General features: G+C 41.6%; 1 protein-coding gene across 1 annotated transcript in view; it reads right to left on the minus strand.

Annotated features, from left to right (window-relative positions):
- The window catches only part of PPP4R2 (protein phosphatase 4 regulatory subunit 2), a 57,326-nt gene extending 39,395 nt beyond the window's left edge, over positions 1-17,931 (minus strand). Inside the window, exons 1-2 of the mRNA XM_054978661.1 lie at positions 17,716-17,931; positions 16,931-17,012 (exon numbers count right to left, since the gene is read on the minus strand). Coding sequence (XP_054834636.1) covers positions 16,931-17,012; positions 17,716-17,749 — 116 coding nt within the window. The 5' untranslated portion in view covers positions 17,750-17,931. The remainder of the gene's footprint in view (positions 1-16,930; positions 17,013-17,715) is intronic.
- Positions 17,932-18,219: the final 288 nt, after the last annotated feature.

Here is an 18,219-nt window from a genome sequence, read left to right on the forward strand (position 1 = left end):
ACTGCATAAACTGAAACTGAGCTGAGAACTTTTATCAGTTTGACTGAGAGACTATTTTACTTGCAGGCCCGTATCAGCCATAAGTTCATTCTGCCTACTGACGTTTTTATTCTTGTTACCATGGCTTCATCACAACAACACTTTAACAAGCCTCTCAGAGGAATGTACAGAAAACAGTACAGTAGCTTATTCAGCAACCAAGGGTTATACTTTAATGCAAGAACAATTAACACAAATTCTTTACGTACAACATTTGCTTTTCAGAGTTATCCCCAAGTTTGGCCAGATCATGCATAATGCATGGACCTTCTCTATGCAGTCATATAAAATCCTAAAGTTTCAAAGCACGCACAATGAACCAAGTCATCTTGCAACTCCTCTATTTTAGTTAGTTGTAAGCAAGACATAACAGTAGTATAGGAATAATAATAAAAATAATAGTAACAGTGTGCTTATATACTGCTCTTCTAGACAGATTAGTACCCATTCAGAGCATTGAATATAGTCAGTGTATTATTATTCCCACAATACAGCTGGGGAGCTAGAGCTGAGAGGAGTGGTTTATCCAAGGCCACCTACTGATTTCATGGCAGTAGGGGGATTCAAAACAGCAGAGTGCTGATGTGCACTTAACCATATAACCACTACACTACAGCAGCTCTGTGCATACCCTCTATGTATTCCAAGCTGTTTAGAGGTCTATTAACTCATAATTTAATTGCACAAGTAGAAATTCATGCCTTTTTCATTTCCTTGTACTGGGGAATCTTTTTCCTTGTAAGTGACAAACAAGAAAATACTTCGATGTATTGTCGAAGGCTTTCACGGCCGGAGAACGATGGTTGTTGGGGGTTTTCCGGGCTGTATTGCCGTGGTCTTGGCATTGTAGTTCCTGACGTTTCGCCAGCAGCTGTGGCTGGCATCTTCAGAGGTGTAGCACCAAAAGACAGAGATCTCTCAGTGTCACAGTGTGGAAAAGATGTAGGTCATTTGTATCTACTCAGGAGGGGTGGGGTTGAGCTGAGTCATTCTGTAAGAGTTTCCCAGGGTGTGGAATGCTAATGGCGGGAGGCTTCACTGAATCCTGAGAAGGTTCTTTTGCATATGGATTGGTGCTTGATGTGCTAATCTTCTCTGCAGGGCTATTGTCGGGTGTGGAGTGTTTTGTTGGCCTGGTGTTTTTCAGAACTGGAGCCCATGCTCTGTTCATTCTTAAGGTTTCTTCTTTCCTGTTGAAGTTTTGCTTATGCTTGTGAATTTCAATGGCTTCCCTGTGCAGTCTGACAAAGTAGTTGGAAGTGTTGTCCAGTATTTTGGTGTCCTGGAATAAGATACTGTGCCCTGTTTGAGTTAGGCTATGTTCAGCCACTGCTGATTTTTCAGGCTGTCCAAGTCTGCAGTGTCTTTCATGTTCTTTTATTCTTGTCTGGATGCTACGCTTTGTGGTCCCGATGTAAACTTGTCCACAGCTGCAGGGTATACGGTATACTCCTGCAGAGGTGAGGGGGTCTCTGCTGTCTTTTGCTGATCGTAGCATCTGTTGTATTTTTCGGGTGGGTCTGAATACTGCTTGAAGGTTATGCTTTTCCATAAGCTTTCCCATCTGATCAGTAATTCCTTTGATATATGGCAAAAACACTTTTCCTGTAGGTGACTGTTTTTCCTTGGTTGTTTGATTCATCCTGGGTTTGATTGCTCTTCGGATTTCATTTCTGGAGTAGCCATTTGCCTGAAGTGCGTGGTTTAGATGATTAATTTCCTCATTGAGAAAGCGCGGCTCACATATCCGTCTTGCACGATCCACTAATGTTTTCATTATGCCTCTTTTCTGTCGGGGGTGGTGATTGGAGTTTTTGTGTAAGTAATGATCAGTGTGAGTTGGTTTCCTGTAGACCTTGTGACCTAACTGAAAGTTTGCTTTGCGGATGACCAAGGTATCCAGGAATGAGAGTTTTCCCTCACTTTCTTTCTCCATTGTGAATTGTATGTTCAGGTGGATGTTGTTGAGATGATTCAAAAACTCCCTCAATTCTTCCTTCCCATGGCTCCAAATGATGAATGTATCATCCACAAACCGGAACCATACACTGGGTTTGTGGGGTGCTGATTCTAGAGCTGTTTTTTCAAAATGTTCCATGTAGAAGTTTGCTATAACTGGGCTGAGTGGGCTCCCCATGGCCACCCCATCCATCTGTTCATAGAATTCGTTGTCCCATTGGAAGTAACTGGTTGTCAGACAATGATGGAATAAGGCTGTTACATCCTCTGGGAAAATCTGATTAATCAGTGCAATAGTGTCTTTTACTGGAACCTTGGTAAACAGGGATACAACATCAAAACTGACAAGTATGTCTTGTGGATTGAGTTTCAGAGAACTGATTTTGTTGATGAAATCTGCTGAATCTTTGATGTAAGACGAGGTTTTCCCGATGTGGTCCTGCAGGAGATCTGCCAGATGTCTAGCTAATTCATATGTCGGTGAACCAATGGCACTCACAATGGGTCGGAGTGGGACTGAATCTTTATGTATTTTGGGGAGTCCATATAGTCTAGGTGGCTGTGCTTCAGTCTTGCATAGTTTTCTGTGCGTGTCGGGATGTAGTGAGGAATTCTTGATCAGCGCATTTGTTAGCCTGGTGATTTTGCAAGTGGGATCTCGTTTTAGTTTTTTGTAGAAATGTTTTTTTCAGAAATGAAATCTGAAGAGCAATCAAACCCAGGATGAATCAAACAACCAAGGAAAAACAGTCACCTACAGGAAAAGTGTTTTTGCCATATATCAAAGGAATTACTGATCAGATGGGAAAGCTTATGGAAAAGCATAACCTTCAAGCAGTATTCAGACCCACCCGAAAAATACAACAGATGCTACGATCAGCAAAAGACAGCAGAGACCCCCTCACCTCTGCAGGAGTATACCGTATACCCTGCAGCTGTGGACAAGTTTACATCGGGACCACAAAGCGTAGCATCCAGACAAGAATAAAAGAACATGAAAGACACTGCAGACTTGGACAGCCTGAAAAATCAGCAGTGGCTGAACATAGCCTAACTCAAACAGGGCACAGTATCTTATTCCAGGACACCAAAATACTGGACAACACTTCCAACTACTTTGTCAGACTGCACAGGGAAGCCATTGAAATTCACAAGCATAAGCAAAACTTCAACAGGAAAGAAGAAACCTTAAGAATGAACAGAGCATGGGCTCCAGTTCTGAAAAACACCAGGCCAACAAAACACTCCACACCCGACAATAGCCCTGCAGAGAAGATTAGCACATCAAGCACCAATCCATATGCAAAAGAACCTTCTCAGGATTCAGTGAAGCCTCCCGCCATTAGCATTCCACACCCTGGGAAACTCTTACAGAATGACTCAGCTCAACCCCACCCCTCCTGAGTAGATACAAATGACCTACATCTTTTCCACACTGTGACACTGAGAGATCTCTGTCTTTTGGTGCTACACCTCTGAAGATGCCAGCCACAGCTGCTGGCGAAACGTCAGGAACTACAATGCCAAGACCACGGCAATACAGCCCAGAAAACCCCCAACAACCAAGAAAATACTTGCCATGTTCTTTCCCCTCCATCCAGATGTCTTTGCACTAGTCACTGGTAATACTCCGAAGCAAGCAGGACTCTTCAGCCTTACTGTGAAATACTTTATAGTTCTGGGGAAAACTAAGTAGACCTGAAGAAATGGTACAATCCCTGATTCACACACACTCTCTCTCTCTCTCTCTCCAACTCCCAATGTGTAGATAAAAATCTTAATTTAACTTGCAAAGGTACTGCAAGAAATACAAGATAATCTGAGTAAGGAACCTTGACCACTGAAAACATTAAATAAATGCTAAGTAGCATTACTAGTTTACGGCATTAATTTATTCTAGTATTACAAATATTTCATAACAAGGAATATTGGGGGCATCATTTCCTTCATACTTCAAGTCCAGGGAGAGGCAAGTAGTGGTGGCAACCAAATCTGAATCAAATGGCTCCTACTGCTCACTAACTTTGTGGATTCCTGATTTTCAACCTTTTACCACCTGTGAAATTTGGGCAATGTGGCAGCAAGAATAAAAATGCACAGCTAAAATAAAACGATACATTAGAAATGAAAATATTTTTATAATACTGCATTACATTCCCGATGGAGAAGTTCTGGTGTGTGCTCAAATGCACATACTCACTAAAAAGTGAAATTAAAAGTGTTTCTTGCATTTCAGTAAGGACCAATCTTTTTTTAAAAACAAAAGGTTAACAAGTTTCCCATTTATAATTATTATATATGATAGCCACTGTAAGTGTTAAGTAGATCATTCCAGACAGAAAGCAACAAAATGGTCTGCCATCAAGAAATTCTTTGTATTTCTATTTATTATAAAGATCAACTTTATTTTTTTTTAAAGAAATATCCAGCCTGGATTTAAATTCCCCAGTGATGCTATGATGTGCATGTGCAAGAAGGGATGCTTACTCATTTCAATGTTAAGAGTGCTGTGTACATCAATGTAAGAGATGCAACTGCAAAGCAACATTTGTGTATGTGAGAAGTCTGTAAAAGATAAAACAAAGATGTGAACTGATGGACACAGCAACGGCTGCATTAACTGCTTTTGAAACTGCCATTATATTTCAATACAACATTTCATTTAAGTCCTAGTAATCTGCAAAAAAAATCAGCCGAGGTAGTCACCTCCTGAATTGTTATTTGTCAGGCTGTTCTAAGTAAGCAAGTAATAGGCATGGATCTATATCTGTATCTTCAATCCCACAAGGGTCTGAGATGACCACAACCTATGTTGTTTCAGGAATTTCAGTATTTAAAAAAGCTGTTTCAAGGTATGTTGAAGATAGGCACCGTGAAAGTAGACAGGTCAGTACACACAGATATAGAGGTGTGGGAACAAATGCCAACAAACCTCTGCAAAGACAGAAAGATGAACTAGAAAGTGGTAAGGAATAACAGTAATACCAGTAAGTTGTAGATACTATCCCTTATGATTATATTAATTTTTTATTATCATTTTCTCATGAATATACCTTTATCTCTAATCAGTTACCCTGAACCATTCAATTGATTAAAGCTACCTCTAAACAAAAATGTATAAACCTACCCTAAATAATCTTAAAAGGTGTAAAATAGTGACAGGGAATGCTTTCACTCCTTAAATAACACCAGCATGAGTATCATGACCAATACGTATTCATACAAGGAACAATCCCCACTAGGCCAGTTTCATTCCTCAGTGCCAACACTAGAACAGTCTAAGGATTGGGAGATTTGTGCGTGCCTCTCATACTTCCACAAACTCCAGAGCTCAAAAAACTTTGAATAAAAGATGAGACGGATAGGGATTAGAGATGGGCACAAACCTAAATACGAACTAAAAAAACCCACAAACCAGCCCAGTTCATGGTTCACGAACCAGTGGTTCGTGGAACCTCATTTCCACAAACTGGTCTACTGGTTTGGTTCGTATTAAAGGGCAGTTTAAATGGTCATTTCCCTTGGGAAATGGCCATTTAAACTTTTCCTGCCACTTGCAAGCAGCAGGTCCCTTTAAACTATCAGCCGGCAGGCGGCAGGGGGGGATCCCCCCTCGCTGCCTGCCAGCTAATAGTTTAAAGGGACCCGCCGCTTGCAAGTGGCAGGGCCCTTTAAACGCCCAAATCCCACAAACCCCACAGGCCGCAGCAGCCATTTGAGGGGCAGGAAGACTGTTTTTGGCCTCCTCCACCGTTTTATGGGCCCGTGAAGAGGGGGAGGGCAAAAATGGCCTTCCTGCCCCTCGTGGGAGAAGGGGGAGGTGGTCATGGAGAAGACAAGGTAAGTGTGGGGCTGGGGCTGGGTGGGGCCAGGGGGGTTGGGACTGGGGTTTGTACTGTTTAAAGGGCCCTGCCCCTTGCAAGCGGCAGGAAAGGGCCCTTTAAATAATTAAAGGCCCCTTTCCCTGCTGCTAAGCAGCCGGAAAGGGGCATTTAAACCTCATGAACTATGAACGGGTTCAGGAACTTGCCCCAGTTCATGGGAGTTCATGGTTCCTGGTTCATGGAAACCCACGAACTGCATGGTTCGGATTTTTTGTGGTTCATGCCCATGACTAAGAGAGATATGGAAGACATGGACAGGCATTCCATTCCATACACTGTGCTTCATGCATGTGCTGAGGAAGTGGGGAATGACTGAAAAATAAGAACTTTATTGAGCTCTCTGATCCTTTTACACGTGGTCCCGTTTCCAAGGTGGAATCAATCATACCTATACTATAGCAATACTGAGTATTAAAAAAGGCTAACCTACCAAGGGACAATATTTATCACCAATTGCATTCTAGAGACTGATATAGGAAGACATTCACCAGGTAGCCTTAAGAAAGGCAAAATAACACTTCAAGATGCTCTCACACATTTTCTGAACATTCACATTTCATTAACTTTCACTCAGTGCAACAAGAGCATTATAAGTAATTCAAGGAGCTAGAACTACCTCTGCTATACGAATTGTGACTCAAGACATACAAATATTGAGAACTCTGTTCAATGGTTCTAAGATCCAATCACAAGAAGCTGAAGGACAAGACCAAAAATGATTGAAGAGTGGATTAGATGAAAAAGAAAAACTAATTAATGAGGATGGGTTGGACGCCATGGAAAAGATCCCTGCACACAATGGGAGGGATGATTTTTACCTATTCTCCACTTTCACTATGACAGCCCTCCAATTCCCCCATCATGCTCCTTGGGGTTTCCCATTCTTCAGGAGCTGCATTTCAGTGGGTATTTCAGATTACAGTAGGAGGGGGTAGGGGAGTCTTGCTTCCATGCACAGAATTTAGAAAGGATCCAAACCAAGAAGTTTATGCATAGATTCAATAAGCAGAAAGGCATACAAGTCAGCATGAAAGAATTGAAGCTATTCTGAATGCTCATTGCATGCTACACAGTAATTCACACTATAGATAAGATGCACATTTATAAAAGACAACTACAGAATAACGTCACTCACTTTCATGTCCAGGCATGCAAATATTTATAGCTCAATAAGAACTAGAACTTCATGCAAAGATTGTGGAAATTCTTTGTCAAGGAACACACGTTCAGGAGAAGTTTCATTTAACACTTGCTGATATTCCACTGAACAAGCTACACAGCACAAAAATATATGAAAATATTTACACATTTAACACTCTGGTGGTTTTAACATTTATTATTCTTTGACCCAAGTAACTATTACTTGCAATAGATATTGTCATTAGAGTTCTAAAGTTTTTGAAATTGGAAGTTTTTGAATGAATATATCACGTGTTTGATCTCCTTTTATGAGGCAAAAACCAAAATTCCCTATGCCGAATTAGCTGGAATAAAAATGTTGCTTGTTTGGTTCAAGATTTGATGATTTCTGCAGAAGCATTATCTCTAAAGAGATAATTGGGTCCGATGTAACCAAGAGTTCTCTTACGATTTTGTCTAGGTTGTTATCTCTTTTTTAAGTCCCTATATACTAAGACTATGTCTGATAGCACTTCTCACATACATTCTTTGGTCCTTAAGAATCAAGGTTTGTGGTTTGATAAAGAGTACAGAGTTATCAAAAGAGCTACAGCAGAAACACAGGGCCTTAAGTGTAACACTACTATATCTCTTCTGAGGGAATTCTTGGTCCTTAAGAGATATTATAGAGATTTAATAATGTGTAAGAAGAGTGTCAGGGCTTGCCGCCGCTGCCGCTGGGCGTGGCACTGGGCGGTCTGCTCCTGATGTCACAGGGGGGCCAGGGATTCTGCAGGACCCTGCTCTGTGGAAGGAGGGGCGGTATACCTCACCCAGACTCCCTCTCAGTCCACTCGCTGGCCTGCTCAACCTGGCCTGCTTACCCTCTGCATCCTCCTTCATCTCCTCCTTCCAGAACTCTCCTCCAAACCTCCACCCTTGCATCTTACTGCGCTCACTCCACATCATCACTCCTCACTCACACCCACCACCACAGGGCTCTTCCCAGCCAGCTTTTATAGGGCTTCCTTCTACTGCCCCACCCCTCTTCCAGCCTGGCCTTGGGCTGTACCAAGCAGTTGCAGCTGGGGTAGCTGATCTGGCCCCACTGACCAGCACCAGCTGTGCCTTGTTCTCTGGCTGCCCAGCCTCCCTGCCTTGGCTGATTGCTGAAGGCATGTCCAGCTGCAGTCCCCTGGCTAGCAGCCCAGCCTCCCTGGCAGAGCTGATGGCTGAAGGTGGGTCCAGCTGCAGCTCCTTGGCTGGTTGCCCAGGGCTTCCTGCAGAGTGCCTCCAATAGCCCCACCTGGAGTGGCTTGGCTTTTGGCAACTCCTGGGCCAGGCTACTATTTTCTAGCTGGGGCATGGCTTTGGGTTGTTGGGGCTGCTGCTGCTTCTCCTCCTCAGGTAAGGTCTTTGGGTGGGTGACTGCTGGGCTCCCAATCCCTCTGCCCTTGCCCCCTTCCGCCTTGCCTAGCCCCCTTTCCCTCCCTAGGGGAGTGGGACTCGCTGGCCTCTCTCTGTCTCCCCCTGCCTCCTGAGGCCCTGGGCTTTTGCCCCTTGCCCCTGGCACCGGCAGGTTCTGGCTCCATTTGCCTGTGGGAGGGGTTGACCTGCTGTCCCCCAGCTACCCCCTCTGCCTGCCAGTCAGACCGGTTGACCTGCTGTCAGCTGGCTGACCAGTTGACCTGCTGTCTGCTGGCTGCCCCCTCTGTTTGCCTGTCAGCCCGGCTGACCTGCTGTTCCCTCCTACCAAGTCTGGGGGCTGGGACCCAGACCCCGGACACAGAGAACTTATGCAGGGACTGCACCTGTCTAATCCAGGTGTAAATTCTAATGACAAATCAATATTTTGGGCTAATATTAATAGGGATATTAGAGCCCATGACAGTATTCCCTTTTGCATTCAATAAGAAGTCTAGGAGTCATACTTGAAGGGCTTGTCTGCTATCTCTGGTGAATCTGCTATTTATGAATCAGCCAAACCAGATGGTATTCTTCCAGATCAGCCTGAGTTGATGCCCTCTCAAGTAGGAGCCATTGCCTCCAATTTGGGAAGGCCTCTGGAGTAAATCTTAGCCCAAATGAATTATTTCAATTAAATTCATCTTGGTGAGCAGAGACTTTTGCCCCAGTGTTTTCACAGATAAATGTGTCTGGCGTCATCCCAAAATCTTAGGAGGCATACAATAATAGTTCCAATTTTTAAGATGGATCAGTGCTTGGACCTAAGCTGCTATCAACCAATCAGCTTGCTATCATGTTTGGGCAAATAATATTCTTAATATGTACTGGAAATTTTAATTGATTGGCTTGAACAAGGTGATATATTGGGTTATGAACAGCTAGGGTTCAGGAGAAGTAGTTCATCTTGGGAACACTGTTTAGTGATATACCATTTGATAGAAACATATATTCATCTTTCAAATGGTTTCCTGTCTGCAGGTTTTATTGATTTGAAAGCACCCTCTGATACCATTCTTAGGAATAGACTCCGGGGAAAGCTGCAGCATATTTCAATTGATAAAAGGCTGCCATGGCTTAAGTTGCAAATCCATGCAGATCTTAAAGCAAAGGTTCGCTGTGGTCATGGAAGTGAATTGACTTAATCATAACCTTGATAATAGGGTTAGGCAGGGATGCCTTCTGGCCCCGTTTTTATTTAATTTATATATGAATGATCTTTTGACCTGTTTCAATTAGCCTTGCTGCCCATCTTGTTTGGCCAACTGCAATATTCCAGTTTTGCTCTATGCTGATCAAACCATCTTATTATGCCTGATGAGAGTTGGTCTTAAAGATCTATAAAACATTTTTTGGAATACTATAGCAAGGAAGGTCTAAGAATAAACTATCAGAAATCTGAATTGATTGGGTTTTTTTAAAATCCAAGAGTGAATTTAACAAGTAAAGGAATTTTCATATTTGGAAATTCTATTTTCATCTAATTTGAAATGGGGACCACATCAGTTGTGTACAAGAAATAAAGCAAAAATTTGTGTTAGCAGTGTATTATTATTTTTTTTCAAAATGGAGGTGGGAATTACGTTCCCTATGCTGTTCAAGTTTTCAACTTAAAAGTCACTCCCAGTGACCATAAGGATTGTGTCAGTTAATGAAATGATTCTTGTAGTTATATCTGGTTTAAGACTGTCCATGAGAAACGTTTGGCTCTTGATATTACTCTGAGTATCATTCAGGAATCAGGTTTTTATGCATCATTTGCTTTGGGGAGAAATCATGTAAAATTAATTGATCACCAAAGCCCTGCTTGTAGAGCACTCCCAGGTTTGTTCAGCTCTGCTTTCTGGCATTCCTTCCCCCCAACGTCTTTCACTACTTAAGCCTATTTGTTGACCTCTTCAGGTCTTTTCTTTTACCTTGGCTAGGCCAATGCTCATTCTTCGGTAGTCATGTGGGATAGCTTTTTGCACTTGCCTTATTCAGAATGAATTTGCATTTGTTCCTTAGGTAAGACTGGTATTATGCACACACTCCTTTGGAGTGCCCTCTGTATGTTAATATCAGGAGATGTTATATTTCACCATGTTTGCCAGTTCGTATCCCTACAAGACAGTTACATCTCTACTAGCTGATAAGGATCCAATAAAGATCCTTTGCAATTTTTTTTGCTCCTTTTGTCTACTGGGTAACAAATAATTAAGAATAACCATATACTGCTCAAGATTATTTTATCATAGAGCTTTTATTGGACAAAATGAAAGGAAGCCTACAAAGCAGAATGATAGCTGACATCAATCAGAGCTTCATAAAGTGGTTACAATGGCAGAATCAGGAATCCATGGTAGATAATTATTTTCTACTTGTCAAACAAGCCAGAACCCCAAAACATTCATAATGCAGCACCATGAGTAAACAGAGCATTCTTATGAAATTACAAGTAAATATAAGATGATAGTAAGTTAAAAGCAATCAGATAAGATACATTTGCAACACTTGATAACTGAAGTCCAGTTTTTTATACAGATAGGTGGCAGATAACCCAGGCAAGCCCAATCTCATCAGATCTTGGAAACTAAGCAGAGTTGACCTTGGTTAGTAATTGGATGGGAGACCTCCAACAATGACCAGAGCTGCTATGCACAGTTGGCTGCCTGTGGCAAACCACCTCTGTTAGCCTCTTGCCTTGAAAACCCTAGTAGCAGCCACCATAAGTCAACTATGACTTGGGACACTTTCCACCACCAGAAGGGCTGTACCATAAGGAAATGGTTCAAGAGATGTAACAGTAAAGGGATAGGAACTCTGGACTACAATACAATGTATTGTTGCTGTATGTTCCTACTGGGCAGTTTCTGCATTGTTTAATATGTCAGGTTTAATTGATTATGCTTTGTCTCAGTATTGTTTCACCTCTGTATTTGGATTTCTGCAAATCTGCATTTGCATGCCCTATTGTATTGTTTATCCCAGCTGTTGATCATATTGACTTACACTGTGTAATCTGCCTTGGAGTGAGAAAAACGGACTACAAATAACATGAATAAATAAATACTAACTTTTCCATACAGTCTTTAGCTTGTGAAAATACTCTGTAAGATACTTGTCAAAATACTTAACTTTTATTTATATAGCATCTTCAGTGTTCAAAATGTTTCACAAGCACCCGAAGTAATTTCTTGTAATAACTCTATATGACAGGCTATATTTTGTGCCCTTATTGCAGTTGGGGGACTGCAGTGAAAGAGCAGTTAGCCTAAGGTTGTGTAGTTTGTGGCTGCAATGAGATCTGAACCAACAAGCTCTTGGAACATAGGTTATTCTCAGAGTCAAGAAAAATACAGGCTTATAAATAGTCAATATCCTGGTCACCTATGATGACTGAAAATTTCTAAAAAGAACAAATGTTCTCTAGCTCAGGATGACGGAGGGCTAGTACTTTCTAGGATTACTTCCATAACTGATTAAATGTGTTTAAATGTTTCAGTAAAAGATTAAAACTTTAATATTTGACAGCTACCTATATAGGGAAATTATTTTGTGTGTTCTACCAGACTTATTACAGAGATGGTTTACTTAATTTGTTTCCTTAATAGGACTTCCATTAGAACTCTCTCACAACAGACTGCAGTGTTTTAACTCAACACTAGTAATCACTAAAGCATTAAATATGCAAAATCTTTGTCTGAAACAATAACTGATTTATGAACAAGCCTAGCCCCAAGCATTGTTATATCTCTAACAAGGTTCATCAATTATGTTTCCTAGTCTGTAACGCACGCAGCCCAAGAAATAATGGATTATTTGTTGTTTGGGAGGCACAGAAGGGGAGAAATATTGAGTTTTACAGGCCCAGATCCTAATAATTTGCAATATACAGCATGTGTAGGTCAACATTAAGATCAGGCAACTGTACACCCTAATCCTAAATATCTTTACTGAAGCTCAAATCACAGTTCTCAGTCAAGTGGTATACTCTGCTCCGAGTATCCACACCTTCTGTGGTTACACCAACAGCAAATGGACATACAGGCTGTACTATAGTAAATCTTGTCTTTAGAATACTACCACCACCCCAGAAATTGTTCTTGGTTTTTAGGATGGCTTTGCTGTTATAACATTTTGCTGATAAATTGTATTTATGGTTTGATTTAGTTCTGTGCATTATTAATACAAAGGCAGATTATAAGGATTTTAAATAAGCTTAAGTAAATAATACTGCAGGCAAGAATTCCTATATGCTCCTTGATAGGAAAAGTTCACCACATATAGAAAATGAAATGTCAGGGTGGAGGGCTGTAACCTAGGCTTTTCCTTGATGCCCAATTCTATATCTGAATCGTGTGGAAGACCATTCAATCTTCTAACCCTCAACCTTCAGTCCAAAATGACCAGACACAAGAACATTGCATCTACAAGAATTAGGCCATAAAACATCACAGGATCAGTAATAAGATTCCCAACTGTAGCACAAGTACAATACTATCAATTCCCAGGACCTTTCCAAAGAATAGGTACACCATATCAGATTACTTGCAGAGCCACAGACAGCCACATTATATGAACACGTATCAGCCAATGGGAACCACAAAACACACTTAATCCTATATGCATATCCTTCTTTCTAAAAATAAGAGACCCAGCATAAGGTTTATTTTTGTATGAATCAGGACTGGATGATTCAGCATTGCTTGCCATGAAAACAAATGCAACACTATTTATGCTACTACAGCTAAAGCATGTTTACAGAATACTGCAGTCCAGCACAAGCACATTTTACATTTTTTTTAAAAAACAAATTTGATATATTATGCTTTAAGCCAAAGGATTCATAGACCATACAAATCAAACATTCCTATGCACACTCCAATTGTATTTCTGACAAATGAGCAGTTAAACATGTTTAGGGCTGAAGGGTAAATAAATTATATATCTAACAATATATCTAATTTTCAGCATAGCCCCATCTGTGGATACTTAAATCCAGAAACTGGGGGCATGGACAGACAAGACACATCTTTCTGCAAACTGGACAAAAACTCCAGGTTTGAAGAAAAACCTGAAATCTTTTTTGTTTTTTAAAGAGGAGGGTAAGCCAAAATGTAAAAGGAGCACCTGTAGCTTTAAGTGTACTGGTCATTGCTAGGCAACCACAAGGGTATTCAAGCCTTGGTTTCTGTCAACAAAACACTGGGCCCTTTCCAGGGCTGTTTTGGCCATTGAGGAGGACACATGACCAAGTCACAACCACCGAGCAACTTGCTACCACACAACTTGTATGACTTACTTAGGGCTGGCTGCTTGCTATGGTTCAGCAGCAGCCATTTCACAAAAGCTAGTGTACTATAGTGGTTAGAGTTTTGAATTAGGATATGGGAGACCCAGCGTCGAGCTCTCACTCTGCCATGTAAGCTCACTAGGTGACCGTGGGCCAGTCACAAACTCTCAGCCTAACTTACTTGCTGTTGTGAGGATAAAATGGAGATGAGAATTATGTAAGCTTCTCTGGGTCCCCATTGAGGAGAAAGGAAGGTTATAAATGAAGTAAATGAATAAAGCTGAAGATGAGCGGCAAATAAAAGGTAGGCCAGTTGGTGGAAAAGAGAAAAAGAAGCAGGGGAAAGTCAGGATATGGAGGTAACCAGAAGGAGGGAAAGAAGAAACAGTGCGGGGAAAGGTTTACAGGGGGAAATGTGCCCTACCCTGCAATCCTTGTGGGTTTCCAATTGTGCACCTGGGTCACAGTTTTCTTAAGTAAAGGCTGCCAGGGGAGAGAAGGAGGGAAAGTTGAAACTGGGGGGCAGATAATGGTAGATTGGCTGATCGGTGGGAAAGAGAGAAGGAAGCAGGAAAATGGGTGCAGCTACGGGGGCTTTCGCAGAAGAGATAGAGGAAATACTGGAGAAAATGAGTTGCCCCCACAAATCCTTATGGATTCCCACTTGTATTATTCTATTTAACTAATATAGCTAACAGAATTACTCACAAAGAGAATTCACACTGTTTCTAGATTAATATGTGAAAAAGACTAAAAAATCTACGTACACTGAATTTAACAGCTTAACTTTCTGAGAAAATGTTAATTAAAACGAAATATAGAGTACACATCTGGCCATTAACAGTTCACTTGAGTACAGTTCAGAAAGCTTATGATCAATTGCTGACCTTTGTATTCCAAACATCTGTACATTACAGTTTTATTTTGTTTTTTATAGTAAAATGTAAGCTAAGTATCAGACATTCTTAGAACTGGCAGCTCTTATTCCCTATCAGGAAATTCTTAGGTTTTTCCTTTTAAATAAAGCATTGAAATCTCATTAGCAGACACCCAACTCAATAAAAACCCGTAATAATTTTAACAAGTGTTTCATCTATGATAAAACTTTAAATTTGCATGCTAACATTTATGAAAATATTTATAATACCCTTGAAAATATCTCTGCAACACCTAACAGGTATATATCCTATACCTTACATCTACAGTGCTGTCCTCCATTGTGGAATGCATTCACCAGCACTAGGCATTTTCTGCTCATGCAAGACCAGTAGAGCAGAAAGCATGTAGTGTCAGAGGCCTGTGCTATGTATTGGAGAACAGCCTCCAAAATGGACAAAGAACTGGGCAAGTGCAAGAATAGGATCTTAGTCCATTTATAAAATGTTTATAAAATGTAGAAGTCAAAACAAATCAAGAAGATCTATTTTGATAGTAAAGCAATTGAATGTTCTGTTAGTGAAAACTAGAATCAAATACAGGAAAGAGTTAAGTTGCAGAACAGAAACATTCAAGTTAATACAGTATTTATTGTACGCCATTTAATGTAAGGCATTGTAAGATGAAAAGGGTAACTCTTTGTTATTTAGCTTTATAATTCACTAGGAAAATGCAGTGTTTTGTTCTTGCTTAGCTTGAATGTTTGATTCAACAGGCAAATTTCAGTTTTTCATAAAAAAAGAAATATCACACACTGAAAGGAAGTTAACTGTAAACCCTGAATGAACAAACACATCGATGTTCCTCTCCTATTCAAAGACAATATCCACCACTCCATTATAATGGAAGTCAGAAAATAATTACCTGTTTATCAGTGTGTGTGCTAGAAACCATCCCCAATAAACAGTGAGTCAGTAAAGAGAGAAGAACTGGAAATTATAACAGAGAAATAAAGACCAGCACAACACCTTTATAAATAAACACAGCTAACCATGTTTTCTCATTCTCAGATAGATGCTAAAGAAGTGGTAGGAATGTACAACAGGAGGAGGAAGCCCTGTGACTTTGGCTGGGCTCCTGTTTACCTCTCCTCTAGTTTGCTTTGATTTATTACAAAGTGTATTGTGATCTGCAGTGCTCCACCACTGTCTACTACTCAAGAAGAAGCACACCAAAGTAATGCCCACCATTTCTTTATACTGATGTGACAAACAAGGCTGGAAGATGGGGAGAAGTCTTGCTGTCACCAGAATAGAACACCAGAACTCTCTAGTAGTGTGGGAGAATGAAAGATGAGTATGAAAAGAATGAGACCTAATGAAATGTCAAAAGAATAAGCACCAGGCAGCAAAATCCCTCTTCAGACACATAGTTAGCTATGATGGTAAAAAGTAATTACCTACAAAATGATTGGCTGGATGAGCACTGAAGGAATATTCTCTTGAAACCCCAGAGTTGATGCAAATAAAGAGCACTCGATAATAATAATAATCTGCCACATAATTTAGAAGTTCCTTCCTTTGTTTTTATTTCAGAGCCGGAAAGGGATGCTCTGATTTTGTTGTGCTGAGGTAACATGGTATGGAAGACTGAGAAATATAAATAAACCTTAACCAAAGGTAAGTTACTCTCAGCATTAGTTCCCCATATGTAAGGTGGGTAGAAAGGTGACCAGCAAGAGCTAACGTTGCCTGTACACAAGACAACTTCTAAGTGTGATTCTGTAGTGGGAATCTCAGGCAAAAAGGCACTGTGTGTGTAATTCGTTAATTTTATTGCTATTATTTATATTTCACCACAGATTTATTTTTTGTATAAAAGGCTGGCCCCCATTTAATGAATTAATGATATAGCTTCCTGAAAAAATTTAGTTGGGGAGTGTTCTGTGCTAGGCTGTGAATCAAGAATCCATGAACAGCAGAAAGCAAGCCTGTGTATAGCAGTATAAAAAGTATAGTATCCATTACAAAGCCACAGCTTTGATAAATATTTGCAATTTAAACAATGCCTTTTCAGGTTCAGCTTATGCAATGGGGGAACAACAGCACAGAACCCCCAAAAGAAAAATAGCTTTCTGACTTTAGTAAGAGCCAATCAGCAGCCCTAGAAAGCACTGTAATCACATGGGGGGGGGGAGACCGTTTTCAACCAGTGCAAGTGCAACAGTTTTAAATTCTAAATGAAATTATTGAAACAGAAATGCTTGAGAAACACTCGCAAAAAGAGTTAACCTATCACTGTAAGAACCACTCACATTGTCTCTCCAGTCTTGGCAACATGGCAAAGGAATTGATCTAGTATTGGACACACTTCCTTCTTCCCCCTCTTTTCAAAATCTGCAGACAAAAAAGAATAAAAATATTAAAATCACTTTTTCTACATTAAAACCCTGTCCTTTCACAACACCTCCCTATTAACAATCACACATGCACACATGCCCAGACAAGGCCTTTACAGACAAACAAAACTGAATCAATAGAAAGTTTATTTACAACTTATTTTTCCAACGTAGTTTCTAAAATCACATCACCGGCCTCAGATTGGACAGATAGGTAAACTTGAAGCCAATGACTCCAGCTAGGAAGGGGGCGTTATGTGGAAAGAGTGGTAGGAAATAAAAAAGAAAAGAGAATGAAAATGAAAAGGGAACAGAGGGGGAAATACGACGCTGGAGAATGAGAAGGGTGGGAAATAGAAGGCTGGTGAAACCCCAGGGGGTGGGACAAACTAGGATGCCTCTGCCTCCAACCACTACAGGCACTCTGAGGCACGTAGGACAGGGCCTCAAACTCTCAGGCCTGATCAGGACTCAGGAAGGGGAAGAGGGAGAAAAGGTCTCCATCAATCCTCTTCCCCACACTGTACAGAGCATCCCCCCCACACACACCCCACAGAGACCTCTCTCCCTCACAGAGGGGATTCCTGGAGCCTCTTAGGAAGCTTCCAAAGACTGAAGGAACCAGGCCCCTCTTACCTGCCTCCCCCTCTCTGACCTCAGAATAACCCCTCCCCGCAAAAGAGCCCCACCACCGTCTCCACCTTTTAGCGCCTCTTGCAGCCTCTCGACATCCATGGTCCGCCGCCGCCGCTTCCCCCCTCCTCCTGCCGCCCGGGCCCTCACAGGAAACAGGCAGCCGCGGCAGCGACGGCGGCTCAGCCTCAAACACAGAAAAGGAACGAGAGGAACAGAATCCCCGGCGGCCGGGCTCAGCAACCTTCCAACATGGCGCCCGAGCCGTCGCCGTACGCGCTCTCGACGCGCGTTCGCGAGCGCGCACCAAACGCGCCTGGGCTCTTCCCGCCGCTACAGGGGCGCGCTCGCAGAAGGGAGGGGCGTGATCATGACCGATGACGCCAGCAAAAGGCTGGGGGGCGGAAGTAGCGTGTGAGCTGAAGCTGAGCTTGTGCTCCGCCCACTCTCGGGTGAGTCACTATCCGGCTGTTACCACTTTCCTCCGTCTTTTTTGCTCTGCCGGTGTTCGCGTCGGATGCGGGCTGGGAAGGGAGGCCGAGTGGCGGCTGCTTGTTTGTTGCGTGTTTTTG

The sequence above is a fragment of the Eublepharis macularius genome, chromosome 4, assembly GCF_028583425.1.
Source record: "Eublepharis macularius isolate TG4126 chromosome 4, MPM_Emac_v1.0, whole genome shotgun sequence".
Classification (NCBI taxonomy): domain Eukaryota; kingdom Metazoa; phylum Chordata; class Lepidosauria; order Squamata; family Eublepharidae; genus Eublepharis; species Eublepharis macularius.